At 43.7% G+C, this 26,199-nt stretch overlaps 1 protein-coding gene across 4 annotated transcripts in view; it reads right to left on the bottom strand.

Moving 5' to 3' along the window:
- The window catches only part of DOCK8 (dedicator of cytokinesis 8), a 230,588-nt gene that overhangs the window by 18,048 nt on the left and 186,341 nt on the right, over positions 1–26,199 (bottom strand). For all 4 annotated transcript variants that reach the window (XM_072839291.1, XM_072839300.1, XM_072839310.1 and 1 more), the window contains 15 exons: positions 25,828–25,973; positions 23,774–23,956; positions 23,270–23,402; positions 22,201–22,288; positions 18,001–18,097; positions 16,491–16,625; positions 15,307–15,459; positions 14,069–14,227; positions 13,147–13,247; positions 12,594–12,786; positions 7,484–7,627; positions 5,938–6,069; positions 5,345–5,479; positions 3,842–3,931; positions 256–492 (listed from right to left, as the gene is read on the bottom strand). In XM_072839291.1, the coding sequence (XP_072695392.1) occupies positions 256–492; positions 3,842–3,931; positions 5,345–5,479; positions 5,938–6,069; positions 7,484–7,627; positions 12,594–12,786; positions 13,147–13,247; positions 14,069–14,227; positions 15,307–15,459; positions 16,491–16,625; positions 18,001–18,097; positions 22,201–22,288; positions 23,270–23,402; positions 23,774–23,956; positions 25,828–25,973 (2,126 nt within the window). The remainder of the gene's footprint in view (positions 1–255; positions 493–3,841; positions 3,932–5,344; positions 5,480–5,937; positions 6,070–7,483; positions 7,628–12,593; positions 12,787–13,146; positions 13,248–14,068; positions 14,228–15,306; positions 15,460–16,490; positions 16,626–18,000; positions 18,098–22,200; positions 22,289–23,269; positions 23,403–23,773; positions 23,957–25,827; positions 25,974–26,199) is intronic.

The following is a 26,199-nucleotide window of genomic DNA, read 5'->3' as shown; positions in this document are numbered from 1 at the left end:
CGCTATAAAATGTGCAGCTGTCTAAATGGGATTCCCTGGAGCCATGAGGATCACAGTATAACCACCACAATATATTTCAAGTGTGTCCTTTTTTTGGGTTCTCACTCCAGTCTGCCATGAAGGAGCATGGAGGAGGTGTCTGTGTGTGTGTGTGTGTGTGTGTGTGTGTGTGTGTGTATGTGTCGTCCTGGGAGGGAGACTCATGCATTCAGCAGTGACCTCAGCCCGGAGCCCGTTGGCTCCAGATGCCATTACCTCTTCCTTCTGGATGACGCTGATCCTGGTCTTGATGTAGGGGAAGGCGTGCATGGTGGTCAGGATGGTGTTCCGCCGGTACTGCTCATGCAGGTCTCCCCGGGGCCGCCCCTCCAGGGTGAAGGGGGTGGTGTACATGAACCTCCGCAGATTGAAATTCTTCTCAAAGTAGGTTACCCTGTCTTTCATCTCATACTCATCAAAGTAGGGTTCCACGAAAGTGATCTGTATGTAGGCCTGAGGGGAAGAGGGTGAGGGAAGGAGGAGATGAGCTCGTCTGGATACACTGGGGAGGCTTGCTGGGACACAGCACAGCTGCACCACCCCTGTGCGCACCCCGAAGCCACAGAAGCTGAGAACGTCAGGCCAGACGTCAGCTATCCCTGCTCTGCACCCCTAGGGAGAGACAGGGTGTGAGAAGGACAGGGCAACGTGCCCGTGTGAAGTCAGGTCTCCAAGCTGCCCCTCTAAACTGCCCTAACTGGTCCAACTGAAATTTGGTATGGAAGTTCGCCAACTGCCATTCAGAACAGACAATCTTTCCTTTCTGGAAAAACCATGACCCCTACACACTTAGTAGGATGGCCAAACTGGAGACAAGTGACAAGACTGGGCCCCGCCAGGGATGGAAAGAAGCTGGAACTTTCAGATTCCAAGGGTGGGAATGCAAACTCGTACAGCCCCTTCTGAAGTAGGGTAACAGTTTCTCACTCAGGTACATGACACTGACCATACGACCCAGCAGCCCCAAATGATAGGCGTATCCAAGAGAGATGAAAACTGTACGTACCACAACCCATACACAATGTCTACAGCAGGAGAGTTCATCGTAGACAAGAACCGGAAACAACCCCAACGTCCTTCCAGTGGGAATGGGTAACTGAACGGTGGTACAGCCACACCACAGAACACAACTTAGCAGGACAACTACTACAACATGGATGGGTCTCAAATGCGCTGTGTGGAGGGACAGCAGCCACACTCTCAGGGCTGTGTGACTGCGCTTATTATTGTAGGATTCAATTTACATGACATTCTGGAAAAGGCACAACTATAGAGACAGTAGATCATTGCTGGTCAGAGGTGGTCAGGGGGTCAATACAGATGGGGAGAGGCAGGGGGAAATATCAGGGGGTGATAGAACTTTCCTTCGTGGTGGTGGTTAGATGTGTTTGTCAAAACTCAGGGAACTAAACACCAGAAAGGTGAATTTCACTCCATGTACCTCATTTAATTTTTTTTTAAAGATTTTATTTATTTATTCAGGAGAGACACAGAGAGAGAGGCAGAGGGAGAAGCAGGCTCCATGCAGGGAGCCCGATGTGGGACTCGATCCTGGGTCTCCAGGATCACGCCCTGGGCTAAAGGTGGCGCTAAACCGCTGAGCCACTCGGGCTGCCCTCCATGTACCGCATTTAAAAATGCACATGCATGTACATACACACACAAAAAAAAGAAAATGAAGAAGGGCGCACTTAGTAAGAAAGCAAGCCTCTTAAAAAAAAAAAAAAAAAAGAATACAGGACCCCTGGGTGGCTCAGTGGTTGAGTGTCTGCCTTTGGCTCAGGGCATGATCCTCGATCCTGAGATCAAGTCCAATTGGGCTCCCTGCAGGGAACCTGCTTCTCCCTCTGCCTATGTCTCTGCCTCTCTCTGTGTCTCTCATGAATAAATACATAAAATCTTAAAAAAAAAAAAAAAAAAAGAATGACAGTGACCTTTGACTCTGCAGCACCCACCCCCTGAAAGGGATGGGGGGATGTCGGTGACCTCGGCCTGTAAATCGTTACTTAGTGTGATGAAATCTGGCTGTAATTCTGAGTTCAGCTTCTCATTTAAAACTCTCACCACCTGCACTGGGCATTTGGAAGGAGGTGAAAAGCACACCATGTGTCAGGGACGTCAATGGTGACTACGCAGCAGGTGCTGTGCACATTTATCTTCCAGGGATCTGCAACACTTCTGTCAAAGCCTAGCTCGGCTCTTACCACACTTACTAGTTTAGGCCTGGCCCAGGGAAGGTGTGTGAAGTGAGCAAATCTTCTGAAATATGCAGAAAAACAAACTCTTAAATTTGGTCAATTCCTCCCTACTTGCGTCATCTCCTTAGGATCCTGGAGGACAGAACTGAGGGAACAGTTTGGCCTCTTAGCTTTCCATTCCTGCCAGATGGCAAACGCTCCCCTGTCCGCCAGCATTTAATCAATACCTTGAGCTCGCATTATTCCCAGCAGCTTAGACAGCCGCATGAAGGCCTCTGTCTCCGACGGGCAGGCTGAGCAGGAAGCCAGCACCCTTTGATACAATAAGGAACATATCGAGTATTTGCACTTGCTGGCACACAGCTTCCAGACCCTTGGCATTTCCTGAGGGATGGGAGGGCCTTTGTTATTCTAACGAGGTGACTCAAGCTTGGTGGGTCCCAGAATGGGGGCTGGTCACCAGAAGACCAGTCACAGTGATTAGAGGGTTGGGACTCTGGGCTGACTTTGGCCTCTGCCAGGGAGGGGAGGCAGGGGCTGGAGACTTGAGTCCAGTAATGTGGCTTGCGAGATAAGCAATCATGCCTGGACATTAAACCCTAGACCCCAGGACTCCTGACAGGTGCACTTGTAGACCTGCTGGGTTGGGCAGGGGAGATGTCCCTGGATTCCAGAAGAGGGTACATGGAAGTGCTGGGGTCCTTCCCAGACCTTGCTGCCTTGTGTGTACCCTTTATCATAAAACTGCAATTGTCATAAGGCACGTGCCTGAGGTTTGTGAATCATTCTAGTGAATTCCCTAACCTGAGGGCTGCTGTGGGAACCCCCAAATTAGTAACCATTTAGTCCGAAGCGCGGGTGGCCCAATGCTGGTGGTGTGGAAGAGAGGGCAATGCTGTGGGGGCCAGAGCCTGTAACTTGTGGAGGGTGACGTGGTCTCAGGGTGGGGGTGGTGAATGTCCTAACTGGATGCGGCACACCCAGCTGCGGATGGGACAGAATACACCCTCCCAAGTGACAAGGGAGGGCGCTGCAGTCCAAGTCCTTTCCCTCATTCCCCCAACGTCACTGGGTGGGCCCTGCACAGGACTGGAAGAAATTCCTGCAGCCTAAAGCCCGGTGCCTCAAAGTGCTGGCAGTGAGAAGCTTGCCTCGTTTCAATATGTTTGAAGTTGTGAAAAGTTTGCAAAGAAAGGCAATAAAGAATGGTGATCAAGAGGATGGGTTTGAGAGTGACAGATCCTGAACTTGAGTGCTGGCCTTGACATTTGCATGATCCTGGAAAGTTGCTTGACAAAGCACCTCCATTGTCTCATCTGTAAAATAGGAACGACCACACCTAGTTCAAAAGGCTGGAGGATGAAATGAAATGAGGTACACAAGGGGCCTGATGCAGTCCCAGGCACACAGCTGGTGTTTAATAAATGGTAGCTCTTAGGGTTCCTGCCTTTGAATATGGTTTCTTTAAGATCTAACCATGTTGAGCCCTATACAAAAAAAGTTTGGGTACATTTAAATAACTTTGAGAGCCCAGAGAGAGGAGGTCATTTTATGATTTGGGGGATAGAACAAAGGAATCGACTCTTTTGCAAATTTCCCCATACCTTGTTAGGATCCAACTTGGTTTTGTCCACAGGGGTAGAGTCTTTTATCACTTCCACAAATTCCTCACCAAAACACTGGCCATAAAATCCCTAGGCAAGAAGAACCAACAGATTATAAAGACTATTTTAATATAATGCAACTCTGCATCTCAGAAGTGGAATAAGTTTGGAACAAGCATAAGGAAGAATTTGTTCATTGATTATTGGAAGTCCCTCTGAGCTAATGGGGCAAGTTAGCATTTCTGGAGACATAAATAAAAATCTGAGGAAGTGCAGCACTGCATGGTATACGCTTCCCTAAAACAAGTGTGCTTGACTCTAATTCAACCAATGTCTTCGTATTTCCTGAAGCAGCTCCAGGGGAATGGCACTACTTACTTCTTGCCTTTTGTACCCTAGGAACTTGCAGGCCACTAGGCTTCCCAGAATGTGACAAACCACATTTCACAAGAAGACAAAGCATACATTTCTAGTTCTACTTTGGAGAAACATATTAGGGAACCAAGTGGCCTGGGGTCAATTGCCATTCTTCCTTCTCATGAGCTGAGTGACTTTGGACAAGTTGCTCAACCACTCTGGGCCAAGGCCTCTTTGAGTCATGTAGGGATTAAAGTCTCTTGCCTTATTTTCCATGGACGGATAGCATAAAGAACAATTTGGCAACTCAAGTGTTTTAAGTGTGATAGCCACAGAAAAGCATAAGTTTGAAGCACTAGCAAGAAGGCATAAGGAATCAATCTTGAATTAAGTGTCAGCACTTCAGAAACCCCAGTTACTCAGCTCGAGGGGATTTTGTTTGTAGGGCACCCCTTGACTTTCCTTCTACATTTTTAGGGCTTGGACCTTTCCATGTCTGCTTTCTCACTTTTCTCTATGTAATTTTCTTTTTTTTCTAGCCTTTCCTTTGAGAACATGTCTGCGACATTATGGATCAAATGTAGACAGCAGGTTGGAATTGGGGCTTCCAGTAAAGGAGATGGGACACTGACTCTGATAATCCACAGATGGGGGCTCCTTGGATCAGCTCATAAGGAAGAGCTCACTGTGCTACGGCTCATGGTGTGGCTATTGTGGGCATCTCTGTGTCAGAAGTGGGATGTGTCGTCTGGTGATACCAAAAGGATGGCCCTAACACTTTCTCAGGATAACTCCGTAATTTGGCTACATTAAAAGTCAAGGTAATAATCCTAAAGCTGAAAAACTATTATTAACATTTTGAGAGTGATAGGAAAGCACATGACATTGACCGACTTTTGGGAAGACTTGAAAATAAATACTCATCATATAAATTCACAAACTTTGATGAGCAAACACAGAATCTTAGGGAAAAACTCTCCAAATCCTGCTTTACCTTATGATCTTACCTAATGCCTTCATATTATAAATGCAAGGTGGGAAATTTTTTATACAGATCAATGAAGAATCCATCACTTTTTTGGGGGTAGGCAATGATCCACTCTACCTTGCTTTTGTGAAGTATAAAGTGTCAAGCACTTTTCTTACCTCTAGTCTGTGAGAGATCTCAGGAAGCTTGGTGATAGCAGGCTCTTTGTAAACAAATTCCTGTTCATCTAAATCCCCAAATTTGGATCCATAGAAACCAACTCGGAAGTAAGTCCCAAACATTCTCTTATGACCCTGGTGAGCAAAATAAGACAATTTCTCTTTAGTTAGGTCATTCGTTGAGGATCTATCGGCTTAGAAAGGGCAGGCTTCTCTTATTGTTACAAAGCATTTTGTTCCTATGACTAATATAAACTAAAATCTTGCCTTTAAAAAAATTTAATGGTTATGGAAGAAACTTTGGAAATAATAATAAAGAAATGCCATGAAAGATTTCTAGGACTTCTTTGAAGTGAATTTTAAAAATTCTCACATTTCCTGGTTTTACCATCATTCAAGATCCGTTCTTTCAGAATTGTCTGAACTCTGGTCCTCTGCCTATTTCTAGCTCCTCTCCATTTGGTAAGGGAGAGCTACAGCAATGATGTGCTCAAGGCAAATCACTTGCTAGAGAGGAAGCAGGACTAACTATCTCTGGGACAGGGCCACCTGCTGCCAGGTAACAGGACCTGCTGGCCAGGATCCCCAGCTACCTTGCTAATGATGCTGTCAAAAGCCTTCTGTAGCTTGTCATGTGTGGATGTCAGCTTCCGGAAGTCTCTGTGTGCTTCCAGGATGGGAACGACCAGCTTGTAGACCTCGTTAACTGTCTCGTACAATCCTCCCTTGGAAAGAGAAGAAAATCAACAAGAATTTAGTCCAGTGGAAAGTTAAGAAGAGCATCCAGAGTTCATTATGTGCTGGAGAATGGATTAATAATTGGCACCACAATATTTTACAGAGAAGGAGAGATGTCTGAGCTTCTCTGGGATGGCTGGACCACTCAAACTAAACTAGACGCACGCTGAATGGTACTATATGATGACGTTAAGTGGGCAAAAGTGTTTCCCAAGGAATAAAAACAGACAGGAGACTGGCAGCAGGGACTAGGAACCATTCAGGAAGACAGCTTTGGCATATTTCAATGTCATCAGCAGTCACCCTGTAAGCCAGATGTTTGACACATGTCTGAAAGGAGGACACATGTCTTAAAATTTTGCACCTTAGTGAATTGGTAGGATTCTAACCAATCCATTTTCTGGAATTTTAGGAAAAATAGAAGTATATTGCACTTTCTCAGAATCCCAAAATGGAAAGCAGAAAAAAGAAAAGATAGCTAAAACAAAAAAGATAGTTAAGACACAGAGGTTGTAGGGTAGGAAACCTCGAAATGAAAAGTAGAAAAGAGAAAAAATATAAGGATGAATATAAAATTGGATCAGCTAAATATAGTGAAGTATTAGATATTTACTGGGGGGCGGGGAGGAGAGGGATTATTAACATGAAAATAGGCAAGACGCTTTCTCCACTGTCCTGAATCTCACTGACTTCATCTACTTATGTTTTTTTCTCTTATTAGGAGGGTGTAGACCCAGGGATGCCTGGGTGGCTCAGTGGTTGAGTGTCTGCCTTTGGCTCAGGTTGTGATCCCGGGGTGCTGGGATGGAGGCCCATGTCAGGCTCCCCACAGGGAGCTTGCTTCTCCCTCTGCCTATGTCTCTGCCTCTCTCTCTGTGTCTCTAATGAATGAATAAAGTCTTAAAAAAAAAAAAAAAAAGGAGTGCATAGACCCAGGCTAGGTGAATGAGGGGAGTCTCAGGGATTTGGGCTCCCATAGTTCTCTGAGCTGTTTGTGATAATCCTGAGTATTACCCAGTTGTCAGAAAGGTGAATCTACTCCTTCCCTCTCCTCCCAGTGGCTCCGCCCTGCTATTTTTCTCCAAGAGACAGAAAATGAGAGAGTGAGAACATGCCTCATCATTTGTGATGTAACCCTGGGCAAGCCTTTTTCTACCTTTTTAAATGGAAATAATACAGTGTAACTGCTGCCCAGCCGTGAAAACCAGAATATTGCAGTGATGAAAGGCTTTCTCAGCTCCCTTCAGAAGTGATCTAATGTGTATACATCAAAGTCATTGGGGGCCACCCCCTGCTCTGCACACCCCAGCACAGGGTGCGCCTGCCTCGGGGTAAGACTGGCATCCATGATGCTGGGATTTCAGCCCATGTGGAGGCCCCAGAATCCCCGTGAGCACTGACCGTGCTGAAGAGTTCAGCTGCGTGCTCCAGGAGGCCCACGAGGCCGCTCTCGGTGAAGTACCGGCCTGAACACACGCCGTCCTCATCAGGTGACAAAGTGTCATCAGAGACCGCAGACTCCTCCAACACGTTGGAAGAAATATTCTGAAAGAGACCTCAGTGTAAGCCCAGAGAACAGGGGAACCAGACTGACAAAATGTACCATAAGAACCCAAGATGTGGACCTGAGGCAGCCACATTCAAAGACCCTGTGAGGACAGGGCCTGTGATGATACAATATCTGTAATTCCACCTAGAAAGCAGCTCTGGCTTCTGTTCATTTTGAAAGGACACATTGAGCAACTGGTCTTCAAAACTTACAATTTTCTTTTCCTTTTGACCTTTAGGGCACACATAAAAGACACTTCCTCGGTGTAACAACACCTGGATTACTGTCATGAAACGACCCTATGGGATGTCCAGCAGTGATCATGGTTTTTAAAAGGCAAAGACCAATTAAGACATAACTAGACCCCTTGTTTCAACACCCAGTGAACCTTTGAAATGTGCTACTACTGCTCTGATGTTCAGGTGAACAGCCATCTTATATGATAAGAACCTATGAGAATGTCCTTGTGGTGGCCATGTTGATGGCAATGCAACTGTTTTTGTTTGTTTTTAAATATTTTATTTATTGGGCAGCCCCAGTGGCGCAGCGGTTTAGCGCCGCCTGCAGCCCAGAGCGTGATCCTGGAGACCCTGGATGAGTCCCACGTCAGGCTCTCTGTATGATGCCTGCTTCTCCCTCTGCCTGTGTCTCTGCCTCTCTCTCTCTCTGGCTCTATGAATAAATAAATAAATAAAAATCTTTAAAAAAAATAAAGATTTTATTTATTTTTTCATGAGAGACATAGAGAGAGAGAGAGAGAGGCAGAGACACAGGGAGGGAGAAGCAGACTCCATGCAGGGAGCCCGACTTGATCCTGGGTCTCCAGGATGACACCCTGGACCGAAGGCAGGAGCCAAACCACTGAACCACCCAGGGATCCCAATGCAACTGTTTTTAATGTTGTCTCCTATTTTGTTCTTTTTATAAGCTTTTCCTTTACACAAACCATAGAGTTTAAAGTCTGCAGCAGAGAGTACAGTAACCAGGGCCCGGGCTAGGGTTAACCAAGTGAGAAACCAAGGATGAAACATGTAGGGAGGCATTCAGTCTCAGGCTCCTTCTAAGGATGACTGAACTTGCATGACCCTAAAAGTGAGTGCTTCTTAAAATTTTGCCCCTTAGGCACCTTTTCAATCACCCCAGCTCTGGCCCTTGCAGTGACTCTCATACTCTAGACATGTTAAGAATCTTTTTTTTTTCAACTTGGCACACAGCTGTGGAAGAAATTCATATAGAAAATAAAAGTAATGGGACATCTTCCCAGCTTAGAGATTGCAAACAGGTAGCACACACGTCAGTCCTTCCTACTCCTATACTCATAACAGGTATAACTAACCAAGTGTAGCACCATTTCCCTTGAAGTTGAGATATACAGTTGACCTTTGAGCATCATGGGTTTGAAGTGCACAGGTCCATTTCTATGCATTTAAAAAAATACATTGGAAAGATTTTTTAAGATTTGTAACAATTTGAAAAAATTTACAAACTGTAGAGTTTAGAAATACCAGAAGTATTAAGGAGAAGTTAGGTATTACTGTAAAAATACAATATATTACACACATAACATACAAAATACATGTTTATCGACTGTTTATGTTACCAGTAGGGTGTCTGCTCAATGCTAGGCCATTAGTAGTTAAGTTTTGGGCAAAGTCAAAGTTACCTGTGGATTTTTGATTATGTGGGGAGACCCCCGTGTTGTTCAAGGATCAATGTAGTCTAAACATTCTTTCAGCTTAGCACTCCAGACGGCCACTACCAATTGACCAGAGTTGGCTTGTGAGGTAAAATCACTGCCTCCTGGCCTGACTAGGAAGACTGAATGAATCAACTCTAGCAATCAGGGAAGACAGCTGTCACAGTCCTCCATCTTCACATTCAAGACTATAATGTAGCAATATAGGAGGCTCTCGGAATCTCTTGTGGCCAGCTTTTTTTTTTTTTTCAAACCTAGTCTTGCTATTATGATGTTTCCAAATTGGAAGTAACAGAAGGTCCAAATGATTCAGTTGAAAGAATCTAATAACTCCAGAAATGAGTACTATTAGGATTGTATGCAATTTTCTAAGGTCGAGGGACAGAGCTGAAGTATCTGAAGTAATGGTGCCTTATTAGCTGTAACCAGGGGAGAAGGATTCTGGCAAACTTTCTTGGCTTCAGAATCAGGGAGGTAAAAGTAACAGCAGTATCTGAGATTGTATCCATATCTACATTCGTGGAATAAACACTGGAGTCTGGGGCATAGAATGTCAACGATCTCAGTGCCTTGGAATTTAGTGGGCTCAAGGTTTATTTTCCTTGCACAGATTTATTTATCTCCAGTTTATAATTCTTCTCCAAAAATTCAATTTTATTGGAGCAGAAGAAGGTTGAAAACTAGAGCACAAAGCATTTAAGAAATCAACTCTGGACATCTGTGGCTAACGCGGTCCAGAAGTCCTTTGTCCTTCTGCAGAAGAAAGCCTCCTGGGAAACTCCAGGTGTGGACCTCCACTCTGGCCCAGCCAACCAGAGCAGTCCATTTCTCTGGCCATTATGATTGGCTCAGGGATGAGCATATGGCCGTCAGAACCAATAAGATGCATTGAGATTTTTCTCTGCAACTGCTAGTGATGAGCCATCTCTCTCTCCTCCTAGTCTTGAGCCTGGAAAGGCATAGACCTAAATACTTCTCAGTGAGCATGTGAAGCCCATGAAAGGGAAAGCAGAGACAGGAAGTGGTGATAATCCTGAGGTCTGATGATGTGGTTTGGGCCCCTCCTTCCAGTTTGGTAGGTGCTGCTCTGTGCTCATGCAAGCTCATAAATTCCATTTCCATGTTAGGTCTGTGTAGGTTTGGTGTTCTGTCACTTAAAAGCATACAATTCCAAAAAGATTTGGTACATCTCATTGGAGAGAAAAGAACTGGTTCAAAAGCAACAACATAATTTGGCTTCTCTTCTATAGCTGAGAACAATACCTACCTCACTATGTTCTGTGCATCATGAAGACCTTATAGTTCACAATTCCTTCTGCCTTTCCCTTCCCCTTTCTGGTCCTTCTGAGCTTCCCATGACCCCCAGGCTAGGTCAGATTATAAACACTCATGGTACCTTGTACCTCTTTCTTACAGCATTCATAATTATAATTGAATAAGGAATTGTTAGTTGATGTCATTCTCCCTGGCTAGAATGTAAAGTTCACAAGGACACAGTAAGTGCTCAATAAATAGAAGAAAAATAGAGCTAACTGCCCCCCTGTAGGGACAATGTAGGGTTTTTCTGTTGGTTCCAGAATAACTATTCCATCATGCCTTGGCATGGCTTATCATAGGCAAATCGACTGAATTCTAGGCGAAATTGGAATTCTCTAGCTTACCAAACATGAAAGTCAATAACAAAATGCCATTAATACTTAAGTGATAAATATCAAATAGAAAATAGTAGCTGTGAAAAAGGCATAAAAGAATGATAAATAGTTCAGTTAATGAAGCATGGAAAGAGGATGATCTGATTCAACATTAAGTAAAAAAAAACCTAAAGATTTTCTGGAAATTAAAAGAGTAGCACTTAAAATATTTATCCTTGACAATATCAAACAGACAAAATAAATGTGATGAAAGAAGCAGGTACATCTAAAATGACTTTTGTAACTGTCTTCGCTTTTAGGCAAATGAAAATCAGATGTGGTTTTTTTTTATGCTTTTTGGATAAGAATTTCATTTTTGGCCTCTATAACACACATTTCTGAATTGAGAATAGAAGATATTTGCTGAGGACGAAATGTTAGAATAACACTTATTGTTACTGAAAGCCATAAGAAAGAAGGGGTTAATGAGGAGAAGCAAACAGGTACCCAGGTGAACAGAGTTCTAGGAACTCAGAAACTCCCAGCCCCCCAGCAATGGTTCCAGTGACTTCTTCCTAAAGCTTGGGGAAGCTACTTAGATTGTCCTCTCCCTCTAGCTCACACAGCCATCACAAAATGGTGTTGAAGAATACAGAAAAGAAGTTTTTTATAAAATCAGTCATGTAGATTCAAACAAGGATAAACACTTGTAAGTGACTGTGAGTCTGGCTTGCAAACGGCTCTGTATTGTCCATGGTTTCAAGGATAGTCATTTCTGCAGATTGTATCTCTCTTAAAAATGGACTCATAAAACTTTTATTTTCTCTAAAGACTGTATTACACTATTCAGCAAAAAGCTGTCCAAGTGGCCACTAAGCATCCTAGCCTGAGTTAATGTTCAGACCCAGAAGACTATTTATTTCCTTTTGCTAACTGTGGGTCATATTCAGCTCATCCTAAGAAAGCAGTGGTTCAGCTCCCTTTTCTCCTTCTCAAGTCAATGTGGTTCTTCCTTGATTTGGGACTGAAGTGTGGGATGCTACAGAATTGAGGCATGCGATCAAAGGAATGGGTCCTGCGGGAGATCATTTCTCTAGTGTTTGGAAAATACTTATGCAGTTGTCAGTGTACTGCGCCAACTACAAGTCTGAGAAAGAGTTTAAGTGACCTTAGAAAGGCTACTCTCTCAGTTTTGTTATCTGTAAAGGAGGAGTGATAATACCTTGCCTGTCTGCCTATTTCACTGGTTGGTGGGGAGGGTCAAATGCAATCATGGATCCAAGTGTTTGGGAATGTCTAGAGTGCCCATCAACTCTACATTTATTGTAAATAGTTTAAAAAAATGAATATGGTAAAGCAATTAGAAGAGGCAGATATAATAAGCTAAGGCAGATTTCTTTCAACCTTGGCACTACTGACATTTGAGGCCAGATAATTCTTTGTGGTGGGAGCTGATATGCATTGTAGAATATTCAGCAGCATCCTTGGCTTCTACGTGTCAGATGTCAATCCCCCCGACCCCCAGTTGTAACAACCAGAAATGTCTCCACTGTCAAACGCCTTCTGGGTTGGGAGGCCAGACTGCCCCCGGTTGAGAACCACTCCTCTAGAGGAAAAGCTGAGCTTGTGCCTCACCTGAAAGCTGACGCTGCCCACAGGCAAGTAGCTGTGGTCCTCCAGCATGCTCAGATATTCGGCCACTAAGGCAGCTGCGTGCACCAGGCACATGGCAGCCTCTGTGTAGCATTTCTTCTTGGTGTGTTTCTCTGCCATGTTCTGGAGCCAGGTCAGCCGCAGATCAGGAGAAGTCTGGTAGCTCTTGGCAATTCTGAGGACAGATTGAGAAAGGTTCAAGGACAGTTGGTTCATGACACTGTTTTTCTATCATGTATGGCCACTTTCTTCCCCCAAGAATTCCCATCCTCCTCCCCGCCCTAAGAGTGTCTCCCTACATGTCTAGAAAATGAGAGAGGAAGCAAACATTTATCAGTCTGGTTGTTTTCACTCCATACAGAGGGTGTGCTGGACCTGGTGGCTCAGTGGCTGAATGTCTGCCTTTGGTTCAGGTCATGATCCCAGGTTCCTGGGATCGAGTCCCGCATCAGGCTCCCTGTGGGGAGCCTGCTTCTCCCTCTGCCTCTCTCTGTATGTCTCTCATGAATAAATAAATAAAATCTAAAAAGTTTACCTGTACATGAGATCCATAAGCATCTCAGGATCTTCTTGAAATTCTCTCATTTTCACTGTGTCATATAAGATGCTATTCAGATTGCAGAGAAGTTCCTCCACCTGCAAGAAAGGGTACACCTCTAAGCATTCCTGGCTTTGTCATCCATGGTAACAAGCTAGGGCTTCACTGGAAGGGTGAGGGATAGCTATGGATGGGATGCTCTATGGGAACAGAGCTCGCAGTCGGAGGGGAGTCTAGATAGATCCTGTGTGGCCTACATCTTTGCAAGTCCGTGTGTTTTGGAGGCCTGGATGTGAGCTGGCTGTTGGGATCCATGAATTAGCCCTGAATCCTTATAGTATCTTTCTTCCTTTTGTTTAACTTGAAGGGCACCTGGGTGGCTCCATCAGTTAAGTGTCTGCCTTCGGCTCAGGTCATGATCCCAGGGTCCTGGGATTGAGCCCTGTGTTAGGCTCTCTGCTCAGTAGGGAGTCTACTTCTCCCTCTGTGCTCTCTCTCTCTCTCTCTCTCAAATAAATCAATAAAATTTTTTTAAAAAGTTAATTAATTTGAACTGCTTTTAGCTGTTTGCAAAGAGCTCTCACCTGTACTCTGGAACATTAGGGTATTTTATACCAAATAGATGGCAGCTTAGGACTTTAGCTCACATTTCATATCTATCCATTATATATATGAAATATATAATATATATAATATTTATAATATATATTATATATAATGTGCTATATATTAAATACTCATGCATACATAACATTTAAATATTTTAACATTTAAATATTTTATGCATAAGATATAACTGTTAAATAATTCTATGTGTTATGTAATTATACAACATACACACACGTATATATATACCAGTTTATATATAACTGGCTGACCTCAAACCGGTATGTGAGATAAAGCACACTCTTTGGTTTACCTGGGTAGGGAAAGGAGTGGCCTGCATGGCAGTGTCCTCTTCTGCGTAGGCCAAGATCGTCCTCAAGGATCTTCTCAGGTACTCCTCGTTAAAGTCTGGTGCCTTGCCCACCAGTGATGCCAGAGACATGGTTACTTGCATCTTTACTCTTGCAAAGTTCTATGTCATAAAGAAGAAAAGATGGAGCAAGTAAGAGGCACTTGGCTAGAGGATAATGGAAGGCAGTGGAGCCAGACACCAGGAACTCCCCAATGTTTCTTTGACTCTGTCTCAATCATTTCCTTTTTTTTCTCAATGAAATGCGAGGTATACTTTGCACAAGACTCACATCATTGTTTAAATGGCTTAAATGGATATTGCTCTGACATAAATCTGTCAGCTCCCTTTAAATTTTCATTGAGGACTGGATGGCCTCCATGTTGCAAGGCTGGAAGGTTCCTACAAAGCTGGGTCTCAAAGATGTATCCTTTTGTGCCAAGATTCCTCTTCTTGGGACTTGACTTAAACTGTAAAAAGGAACAGCATCACCCTGGCCACGCTTTCTGATTCTGGACTCTGGGCAGGCAGTAACTTTCTATTTCTCCTTCCCTTCTAGCTCTAGGGAGAAAGATTTATCCAAGGGGCCCCCGAGAAAATGTCCTAAGTATTTTAAATAGTTATGCCTAACATATTATGAGGACCCTGCCTTTTTTCCATGGGCCAATTTATCTTTTAAGAGCACTTGAGCATGCTTGTTAATGTGACCATAGATATAAATACTCTAGATAAACTAAAATCTAGACAAATCTAAGTAAACTAAAAATCTAGATAAACTAAAGCAAAGGTTTGTTCTTCTGCAATAAAGTTGAATTCCAAAGGCTGCAAAGCTTCGATTAAAACTCCAGTGCAGATGATACTAATCATTCAAATTCTCGTCCACAGTCAACCAGAATTTGGAAACAAGACAAAAGCTTCTGAACTCTTAACCTGCCTGCTGTATTTTTCCCTACAGATGACAACTTTTAATCTACATATATGCATTCCCTTGTTATTGAAACACACAGATGGAAACCACTGTATTCATCAGTCTTTATATTCACTTCTGGTTGCAAATTCAAAAGCTGCTATCTACCTATCTAGTCAACTGTCTCCTTCACATGGGACAGAAGGAAATTGCAATCCTACAAACTTTCTTCCACCAATGTTTTGCACTGACTTTCTCTCCTGATTCTAGGTCACCCAGCCATCTGAGCTCTTACACTGGTAGCTCCAAAGCTGAACCGCATAAGGAGATAGAGGGTGGCACAGGCTTGGCTCCGGGTGACATCCATGCTGCTGCTGCAGTGGTGTAAGACTCGTTGGCACAGGTCTGCACACTGTTCCACCTCCTCCTCAAACAGCAGATCCCCGAACTAGGAGAGACACAGAGGCCATTAGGCATCACTTGGCACTTTCAGATTTTCTCTGGACTCGATGCCTATTGAAATAGGCCATGTCTGCTGGGAGAAGCAGAAAGCCCAGAAGAGTTCATGCATTGCTCCATAAAGATAATGAGCTCCTTGAGTCAGAAGATGAATTGAAGCAACGGAGTCGACTTCAGATATAATTATGAACCACACAACAAAGATTCGGCCTGCAGAATTCACTGCATTGTTAGCCAGGCTGCATTTACAGACAAAGTCATATCCCTGAAAGGATTATCCTGAGTTTACTGAGTCCCCTGGAAATTTCTGGCAACTAACAAAGAGAAAATCATCCTGATAGGGGAGAGTAGAAGAATTCTACTTTCCAAATGTAAAAAAAATCCTGGGGCTCCTGGTTGGCTCCATAGGAGAAGCAAGCAACTCTTGATCTCGAGGTTGTGAATTTGAGCCCCATGCTGGGTGTAGTGGTTGCTTAAATAAATAAATAAACCTTAAAAAAATGTAAAAGATTCCATTAAAAAAGTGCCAACTGAGATTTTTCCAATCAAGGGGGAGAAAATAAACCACATTAGACCATTTTTTGTAAGGAAAGTCTATATTCTTCAGGCTATGAGAAATTTACTTCTAAATCTTCTGTCATTTTATGACATGACACTTGGCAAGACATACTAAGGGGTGTCATGTTTAGGACATGAATCTCACCTAGATGCGCTATTTAAAAGAGTGAAAGGTAAGGGTGCTCAGTTGTTTCTGCTCTCATGTCCCAGTGAGTGGCAATGTCAAATCTCTATAGTTGTGGCCACCTTCCAAGTGTGAGAGTCATCATTGTTCCTTTCAACGATAACTTCTCAAAAAATCAGGGCATCTGCTTTATTCCTAGGGAGACTTAGAACCTTCACCCTGATGTCCCCTAATCCCATGCTATGTGGGTTTTTGGCCTACCCGAAGGGAGAAGTGTGAAGCCAGATGAGACTGTCAGCTCTTAATCAGGAGTATGAAGACAAGCATCCTATATTTACCTTGGCAATGAGAGCCCGGAGGGTTGCAAAGCAGTGAGTCAGGTAGGTGGTGCTCTGATCACAGCTCAGAGAATTTACCAGGACCTTTAGAACACCTCCCAGCAGGCTGTCTTTACAGTCCAGAGCCGAGCTTGCCTGGGGGGAATGGAAGAAGAGTATCACTGAATCCCACAGTGCCAGGGGGCTGAGGGGTGAAGACATAAGTAGGCACTCTTGACAATTAGCGCAGTGGTGCTTAGGTTCCATCTCTTTAGCCTAAGATCTTAAGGGTTTGGGAAGCCACCACACGCATTATCTATTACCATGACAGCTAAAGACCTATTTCCAAAAGATCCCAGATGCTTTGGGATTTATGCCCAATTCTGGGCTGCTAAATTCAGTTATAATGCACACCTCCCTCCATCCCAATTAACAGCTCTTGGAATGTTCTTTCTTTGTATAGAAGACATGGCTTTCTTTGTGGGCTTCAAAACACAACTATGGATCTCCCAGTACAAAAGGGGCTGCTTGGTAGCAGCAATGTTTCTAAATAAAACAGCAAGACTAATACCACCAAAGATAATGACAAACAAGTGCCATTTCTTTGGGGGGGGGGGGGGAACATTTTGAGGACTATTAGGTATATGGCAGCCAAAGCAGTGAAGGATAGAGATACAATCAGTATAATGCCAAGAATTTAAGATCTCAAAGATACCACATACTTCTTGTCTTTATTTTTCTATAATAATGACTTTGATGTTAGACTGCTCAAAAGTAGGATAACTAAGGTTTCCCTGTGTTTCAACAATATCTCTTTTCCTAGCTCCGAGCAACACTGGATCTACCCGAATCAGTGATTTCTTGCTGTTAACATGGAGGGATACATTGCTCAGGTTAGCCAAAAATCCATGATCACCTAGACTTCCTGGGAATTTTGGAAACATTCATTTAGGAGATAAAATTAGCATGGTAAGTGGTATTACTGCAAAGCTCACAGTGGTTCCATACTTTTCTGCAGCGGGGATGGCAAATTCATGGTACAAGTGACTTTCCTTCACCAATCTATGTCCAAAGTAGACCTCATTATTCAGACTTAGCACTTTTTTTTTTTAAAAAACCTGGTCCAGTCAAAATCTTAGCTCCCATACTAGACATCACCATAATTCAACTGGAGTTGACTTGTCAAAAAGCGAAAAACAAAACAAAAATCCTAGCTACCATCCCTATTCTAGATAATCAACCATAAGCCCACCATCTATGTTATAAAATTGATACACACGTGGCAGATTTAACTATGAGGGTCAGCTTGTCAAGAACCTAAGTGAGGAGTAAGTCAAAGAAGTCAGAAGAATGTTCAGTATCTCTGGAATTTGTAAGGTGAACACTATTGTAAATAGTAAAAAAAAAAAAAAAAAAAAGGGCATTTAGGAATCACATTTACCACTTTCATGATTATCTATAAAGAATTCCTTATTAAACTCCTCTAGTAAACATATTCATGTTGAACAGATCAGGTATATGTTGTCCTCACCTGGATAATGTTCTCTTGCATATCCAGAATGATTAAATTTGCTTCTGTAGCCAGGTTGCCACTGATCAAGGCTTCTTGATCTAACTCTGCCTTTGTTCTAAGAAAAAAAAAAAAAAGAAGTTAAATTAAAGAGCATATCAAACCTGGCCATATTCCAACGATGGCAATCTGTGCATCAAGGTGTAAAGAAACATTCTGAATAGCCAATCCTGAGGTAAGAACAAAGAGCTGGCCACAGGTAACAAAAGATTGCAGGGCAATCTTTCCAAGATTAGAGTCTGGTTAAAAAGATTTTCCAGGTCAAGTCTCCAGGTCATCTGCAGCCCCACTATGATGAATAATGATGACAGTTACAGAAATAACAAAATGGGCAGAAAAGCAATTATTGGTTGCTGCTTGCAATGAGGCTAGCCAATCCGATTGCTGTGTGAAGCCTTGGGCCATTCCTGTATTTCATGTGTGAGAACCATCTCTAGATCTGAGTCAAGGGAAGCCTCTGCCACAGGCCAAGGGGAGGGCGGGTGGGATCTGAATTTGGCAAACAACACTACTGCTGGATTAGGAAAGGGTGGTGCCTCTTAACTGGGGCAGGGTAGAGTCAATCTCTTGACTTCCCAAAGACCACCCAGAGGCTGCCCAGTCAAGTGTGGACCTTTTGTTTTTTTTTTTTTTCTTCCAGTGGACAGCAAAGTCACATTCTTGCAGGGCAGGTCATCTAATGTCTTGCTGCTGGATATTGAGGTTATCACCCACTAGGGAATGGGAGGGAATGGGATATTGCCTAGTGCTACTTCTCAATGAGGTTTCCATTTTGAGTAACCAGAACGTTTCAGGCACTAGTTCACGGTTTCTCATAAAACCTAAGTGAAACTGGAAAGGGATATTTTGTATCATCTAAATTTAGTGGCCAGGGGCAGCCCCGGTGGCGTAGCGGTTTGGCGTCTCCTGCAGCCTGGGGTGTGATCCTGGAGACCCGGAATCGAGTCCCACATCGGGCTTCCTGCATGGAGCCTGCATCTCCCTCTGCCTGTGTCTCTGCCTTTCTCTCTCTCTCTCTGAGTAAATAAATAAATCTAAATAAATAAATAAATAAATGTATGTATGTATGTATGTATGTATGTATGTATGTATTTATTTATTTATTTAGTGGCCAGAAAAGGGAAGTGTGAAGAATTCAGACAAGATTGGGGCCGTTCAGGATGGTAGGGCCATAGACAAGAAGTGTGAAGAATTCATTTTCCCAAGATGCCCCAGAGGCCTGTCCTTAATTCCCCTTCACCCAACAGTGGGAGCCCTGCCACTGCTTATATATAAGCCCAGATCACCACTTAAGCTGTTCTTAATTCCCCTTCACCCAACAGTGGGAACCCTGCTACCGCTTATACACTACCGAGGGCTCAGAATGAGTATTTCCTTGTGTTTTAAATGTTTTCAAGCGTAGAACAGGCTCTCTGGTGCCAAGGTGCTCTACACTGCTTCTCATTCTGCAAGTGGTAATATTTGTGTAAGAGAAGTGAAATATATAAAAAAAAGAAAAGTGAAATATAAAAGCTATTTTTAAAAAAAGTATTGGTAGATTGAGATTTTGAGCAGTGCTGTGCAACAAAAACATAATAAGGAACACAAATACCATTTTCTATTTTGTAGTAGCCACACTTAAGCAAGCAAAAAGAAACAGGTGATATTAAATGAAAGACTTTTATTTAACCCAATATAGAAAAAAAAGCTGTCAATGTATAATCATTATAAAGATTACTCATGAGATCTTATAGATTCCTTCACTGGTGCTAAATCGTCAAAATCTGGCCGATATGTTTTACTTATAGTACCAATGTGGCTACTGTATTGGACAATGCAGATCTCTATCTGGTTTTCATTTTTGTTTTCAAAGTTTTCCAGTTGTGGTAACATACATATAAAATTTCCCATATTAACTATTTTTAATAAAGATTTTATTTATTTATTTGAGAGAGAGAGAGAGAACAGGAACGGGGGAGGGGCAGAGAGAGAGGGAGAAGCAGACTCCCCCCGCTGAGCAGGAAGCCTGACTCAGGGCTCAATCTGAGCACTCCAGGATCCTGACCTGAGCCAAAGGCATCAGGTGCTTAACCAACTGAGCCACCAAGGTGGTTCAGTGGTATTAAGTACATTTGTATTTTCATGCAACTATGACTGCCACTAATCTTAGTTTTTGGAAAGCCCACCAGCCAGTCCCATAACACACTGGTTCTAAAACTGGACTAACTGCACAACGGCATAGCCTAGGGAGTTTTACCAAATACTGATTTCTGGGTCCTAGTGCTAGAAGTTCTGAATTAATTGGCCTGGGGTACATTAATGAGCACTGGGAGCTTTAAAAGCTCCCCTGGTGATTCTAATGGATAGCCTGATTGAAAATTATTGCTCTACAAAGAAACAGAGCCAAAATCATTGAAAAATGATCTGAGAGAAAAAGGTGGAGGATGCCACTATTTAATTACAAAAAGTTTTCCAAATAGCTAAATGGAGGAGTTATAATTTTACCATGGTTTCTTTTGAAAAATAAAACAGAAAACCCCACATCACCCTTGACAATCTGCAAAGGTGGATTTCTAGCCCTACAATGAGCAGCCCACGATGTAGCTCAGGGCTGGGAGCTGAATGGGGAATACAGGGAAGCCCCGCACAGAAAGGCTCAGTGTGGTGTTATTTCTGCAAGCAAAAGGGGAAGGTTTCTCAGTTTCCAAAACATCAATTTACACAGCCCAGGCCAAACACATCTGGTTAGGCTCTTCTCCCCAACTCAGAGAGTAAATGGCCTCTAACCCCTAAGCTGTTCTGTAGCACATAATTACATGCACATTTCTTTCATTCTGTTTTTGGGGAAAATAGAGGGCTTGTTGCCTGAACTAGAATTTACGGATTCTTAGTGCCAAATATCTTAAACACTAGTTCAGGGAACTCAGAGCAAGAATAAAATAGAATGGATATGACTAGTAAGAGTAATAACTGGGCTTTCTCAGTAACATCTATAATAAAAATATATTTGTCTCCTTAACGTTTTAAAATAAATTTGACTCTCAAAGGTCCCATAAGTTGACTAGAATGATGCATTCTTGTGGTGACAGCAGAGACAGTAACTGTATTTACTCATGAAACAGTTTCCAAGTCTGCTCTACCCTTGGGATGGGTGTTTCCTACCCCATGGAGATATGCTAACTCCACCTTGTCAGGTGTGGGGCAGTGTCTGTGACCATATACTGTTTTGCTCAGTGGACCCTGAGATTCATGGAGCTATCTGCTGTGAAGAGGAACAGCAGACAGGAGCGGTCTGTTCAACATGTTTAGTCTCATGTCCTTATATATTCAAATTCTTACACAAATATATCTCATATCTTGCAAACCAAGCAGCAGGATTTTTTCTTTCATTTTTTAATATTTTTTTGCTGATAATAGCATTCGTTATGGGTATGTATAGATACGTGCTTATATGTATATATGTGTGTATATGTGTGTGTATATAGAGAATAATACACATACCCATTGTAGGAAACACAGCAAAGTATAAAGAAGAAAACATCGACTACTTCAACATCTAAAGAGAACCATCCAAGGAAAACCACTGATAATAATTTGGTAAATTTCCTACTAGTCTTAAAAAGTATTTCCCTTATGTAGTTAGAGACTTAAGATTCTACTCCAAAATCAAGTGTCTATCCTGCTTTTGCTCATTTAACATCATTTCCTAAGCATGCCCCACGTCATGAAATTTTAATACCAACCTAACATTTCCTTACATAGTTTCCTATTCTTGAGCACTTAGAACATTTCCGTTCTTTTTAAAATGAGTAATAACTGACATAAATATCTCTGACTACACACTTTGTACATGTGTCTAGAAGGGAAATATGAACTTGAACTATATGGTCTTGGGTGCCCTGTCCTGTCCCCACCAGCAGCTTTGGTCAAGCAATCTGAGATTGCTAAATATTGGTTTTCTTTAAATGCTTATCAATGTGATAAAGTTTCAAGAGCTGTAAATCATAACTCCTTATACCTCTGATTATCCTGAGTCCCTGGATGAAGCGAATTTACACAGATAATGATGTTTCGTTTTCTTACCCTTAGAAGGATGTAGTTGTTTCAGTAACACAAGTAGCCTGGGAAAAAAAGAGTTTTGAACTTTCGGTAAAAGTGGCACAAAGTTGCTGAGTGACTCACTTATCTTGCTTCTCATTAGCTTGCCGCCAATGTGTCTGCTCCTTCCTCCATCTCAAATTTTCACTGAGGCCTGGAAATCGGTCATTCCCTAGGAGTTAAGAAATGCATGAGAGGAATTTGATTAGCATGAAGCCCTCTAAGATAACCAGAAGTTCCGTAACAAGCTCAGTGGAGTGGACTCAGCGCCGTGTCTCCGGCTAATTAGGGCCCATATCGGAGGGCAGTGGGAGATGTGACTCAGCCCAGCACCCAGCCCCGGCCACCTGCTCTTTGACTGACAGCCCACAGCTTTAGGACCATTGCCTTTCTGGAGCCTTGCGGAGCCCATGTGTCATGAGTAGAGAGTTCTGATGAAACTGGGGTTCTCAGTGAATTACTGAAGAGGAGTGTGTGGGTGTTAACTGAGGGTGCCCACCCCCACCCCCCACTGAAAATGCTGAGCTCCTTTCAAGTTCCCAGCCATGTGTCCCATCGCATAGGACGAGCAGTCACTCTGACTTTAAGCACAGTGACTAGACTGAGCGTGTCTGAGCACTTCACTCTGTTCTACAGCAGTGAGTTCAGCCTTTTTGAGATCATTCCTGGCAGGGTCCCAGGAGGCCCGAAACACTCTGACGCCACCGGCGAGAAATCAGTTGTATTCTAAAAATGCCCTGAATGATTTGGGGAGATGATTTTGGAACCAGAATTATCCAGCGTCTCGTGTGTGCTCCACAAAGACAAGGCCAATACCCTGTGGAGAGGCTTCAACCTTGAGGAACCCACATTCCATTTACCCTGTGACTCACATCCCTCACAGGGTGAGACCTGTACATTTGACAAGTTTTCAATGGAAGATGCACTGGGGGACATTTCCAGGGTTCCTGTGATCTCAAGACAGTAGCTTTCCCTTGCAAGCACACAGGGAACGTTCCATGCTTCATGCACAGAATCCTAGAACCTGCTTGTCTCTATTCTCCTAACATCTTAAGAAAGCGATGGTATGTGTACTCGTGCTGTGAGGACATGTTGCTTCACAAGGGGTGTAAAACTTGCTGACAGAGAGCACAGAAGGACAAAGCCATCACACCTGGAGCCCGGCAGCGCCGCATCATCTCCCCCCTGGCACCTTCCCCGCGGAGCAAAGCCTCTTCCAGCCTGGCCTTGACATCCCTTGACTTCTGCAGGACTTGGGTACTGACTTTGTCAGAACTCTGCTTTCCCTGGACAGGACAGAGGCAGAAGGATGTTTAGTGTGGTGAGATCTCTGTCCATGGGGAGAATCCTCAAAACACAATACTCAGTGGGGAACAGCCACCAGTGTGGACATGTGCCACACGAAGATGCTGTTTGGGGATCCTACGGCTGAAATACTGTGAATGAGAATGGGGCTCTCTCTGCAGAAGGTAGAGATCTTTCCCCTGAGAAATGACCATTTCTAGAATGCTCTAGAATGCAAATAGGTTACGGATTTCAATACAGAAGTAAGAAAAACGAATAATGCCTCCATTCCCAAGCAAATGGGAGCAGCAGCAAGATCAACCTGAACTGGAGAGCTAAGGGCTGGTGTAAGGCTGAGCCACCTCGCACTCACTTTGTACTCGAAGCATGAGACACAGATGAAAAGGAGATCTAAGATCCTGTTGAGTTGCATGGATGGCAGGTCGGCGATCCACTTCCTGATGAGGCTCTGGTCAGCGTTTTTCATGATCCAGAGGAAGCAGATCATGAGGTTGCGGGTCATGTCGGCATTCAGCAGGTTGTACTGCTTGTAGGGCTGCAAAGAGGCAGATGGCGAGATGGACGCCAGGGAAGGAGTAGAGCCATGGGAACCCCAAAAGCTTAGGGGATGCTAAGCTCTTAGAATACAGGCATTACACTTCTTCCCTAGCTGGGGAACTGTTTCCAGGAACTAGGCCTTTCCTGGCACAGGTACCTGTGTTCCCCGAGCTGAGGTCCTCAGCCAAGGGGTTTGTGTTGGGCAGTGTCTGGGCCAGGCTCTCGGCCATGTACTGTGGGCACTCTGGCTCTGGAGCAGTGTGGTCTGGTGGCCTGTCCTGCCTTGACCAGGCCAGGCCCCCAGTTTCAATGGCTGCAATGGGGCTTCTAAGCTGCTAAGATTCCAAGTATTTCTCCTTCCAGCTGGACACCAGAGGGTTGAACTCAGAGCAAAGAACAGGACTAGCTAGGCTCCAGAAATATCTTACCTGCTCAAGAGTTAGCTTTTTTGTCACAGTCCGAAGTCTAGTACAAGGGCCATGAAGTGTTCAGTAAATTAATCCAATCCCTAATTTAGCGGGGTCCTCCATGCTGGGGCTTCAATCACAATTTATGCTTTCCTGGGGGTCAGGTGTGGGGGCTCAGGCTATTTGTTCTAATACCTCTGTCCCAAGTGTTTGTTTTTGAGGGCTGACCGTACTTTCTTTTACTCATCAAATCAGGACAAAGAACAATATGTGGCTGCACCCTTGGTTCATGCAGCGTAGCTAATACCCAATGGAATGTGAAATCGCCTATTTGTGAGTATGCGAGGGAAATGTTGGGTTGGGATGGAAATGATAGGGCTTATGAAATTAGTTCAGTTTTTCTGAGTATGGTGACAAGAAGATAGGAAAACCTTAGCAATAACTTCCCAGGGAGGATCCCCCCAATGGTGAACTTTGGGCATCTGAGCATGTGCCCTTTGGGCCAAATAACAATGTCAAAGGCATACAGCGCCTTGGGCAGCTAACTTTACATGTTTCAATGGTGGAGGAGGTCATAAAATACAATATTTCTCAAACTGCAGGATGATTAATGATGTCACTGCTCAAATATCTTTTCTCTTTCTTACAGCCCTGTCTGCCAGCCCTTCCGGGGTCCAGGGGGGTCCTGAGGGTGGGGGCTTGCTAGGTGCTGGGGGGAAAAGAGGAAAGCCACCCAGCAGAGATGGTACTTGGGTCTAGATTCCAGGAGAGAATTGAGTGGAGTTCTCAGTAGTTATACCCCCTACACTGAAATGCAAAGTTAAATAATGCTGGGCGATGCGGTGCTGTCACTGTCTGCCAAAGGAAGAGTCAGAGCTCATCTGGGAACAGAGTTCTCACCTCAAGAGCATCAGACACTGTATTCCTGGAAGATTCACTCTTTTAAGCTCAGTCTGGGCAAAATGACAGGACTGTATAACTCTGCTTAGGCTTCCTGGGGACTTGGAAAAGCTGAAGCCTTTTGCCTAAGAAGTACTCACCCCAAGCAACTGGGCCCTTCAATCATCTCTTTGGAGGCAAACATAGTGTGAATGACACACACAGAATCAACACAGCTCGAGCCTCCCACCTGAGGGAGGCTTGGTTTGATCTTCTGAGTGCTGACCTCAGATATCCCAAGTTCACCTCTTTCTGGTGTTCTTGAACTCAGGCACCATTGAGACTGCCTGGATTTGATCTACCTTTGCAGCCAGAACTGTCTGTCCCTGTGCTACCTCATCTGGGCCATCTCCCTTCTCAACTGCTAGCATCATGCTGATGCCTTTCAGGATGGAGCAAAGAGGCAGGAATTGCACAGCCTGCCTTTATACAACTCTGGGTTCTGGTAGGTAGATCGAAGAACAAGCCCATCAGAAGATGCGACAAGACAAAATATAAACCAGAGAAGGGTGCACCAACATACCAAGGAAGAAAGCATTGCTCCACTTGTCTTCAAATTAAAATTATTTCCAGCTATGGCCAGCGCCACATTCTGGTTAATTGCACTGGTCCCTTCTTGTTCTTCATCTGAGCCATTGGCACGATTTTTTCCACTACGAGCATCTGCAACTGTAATGAAAGCATCATTGGCCTCACCATACAATCCAGCAATAGTGCTTCTTGGTATGTAAGGAATTGAAAATTTATGCCCACATAAAAAATTGCTCATTTCTAATGGCCAAAATGTGGAAGCAAGCAAGATTATCCTTCAGTAGATGAATGGATAAACTGTAGTACATCCAGACAATGGATATGATTCAGCACTAAAAAGAAATGAGCTGTCAAGCCATGGAAA

Source organism: Canis lupus, chromosome 1 (assembly GCF_048164855.1).
Source record: "Canis lupus baileyi chromosome 1, mCanLup2.hap1, whole genome shotgun sequence".
Taxonomy (NCBI): Eukaryota; Metazoa; Chordata; class Mammalia; order Carnivora; family Canidae; genus Canis; species Canis lupus.
The sequence above is the reverse complement of the archived record's forward strand: the minus strand, read 5'-3'. Positions and strand labels throughout refer to the sequence as shown.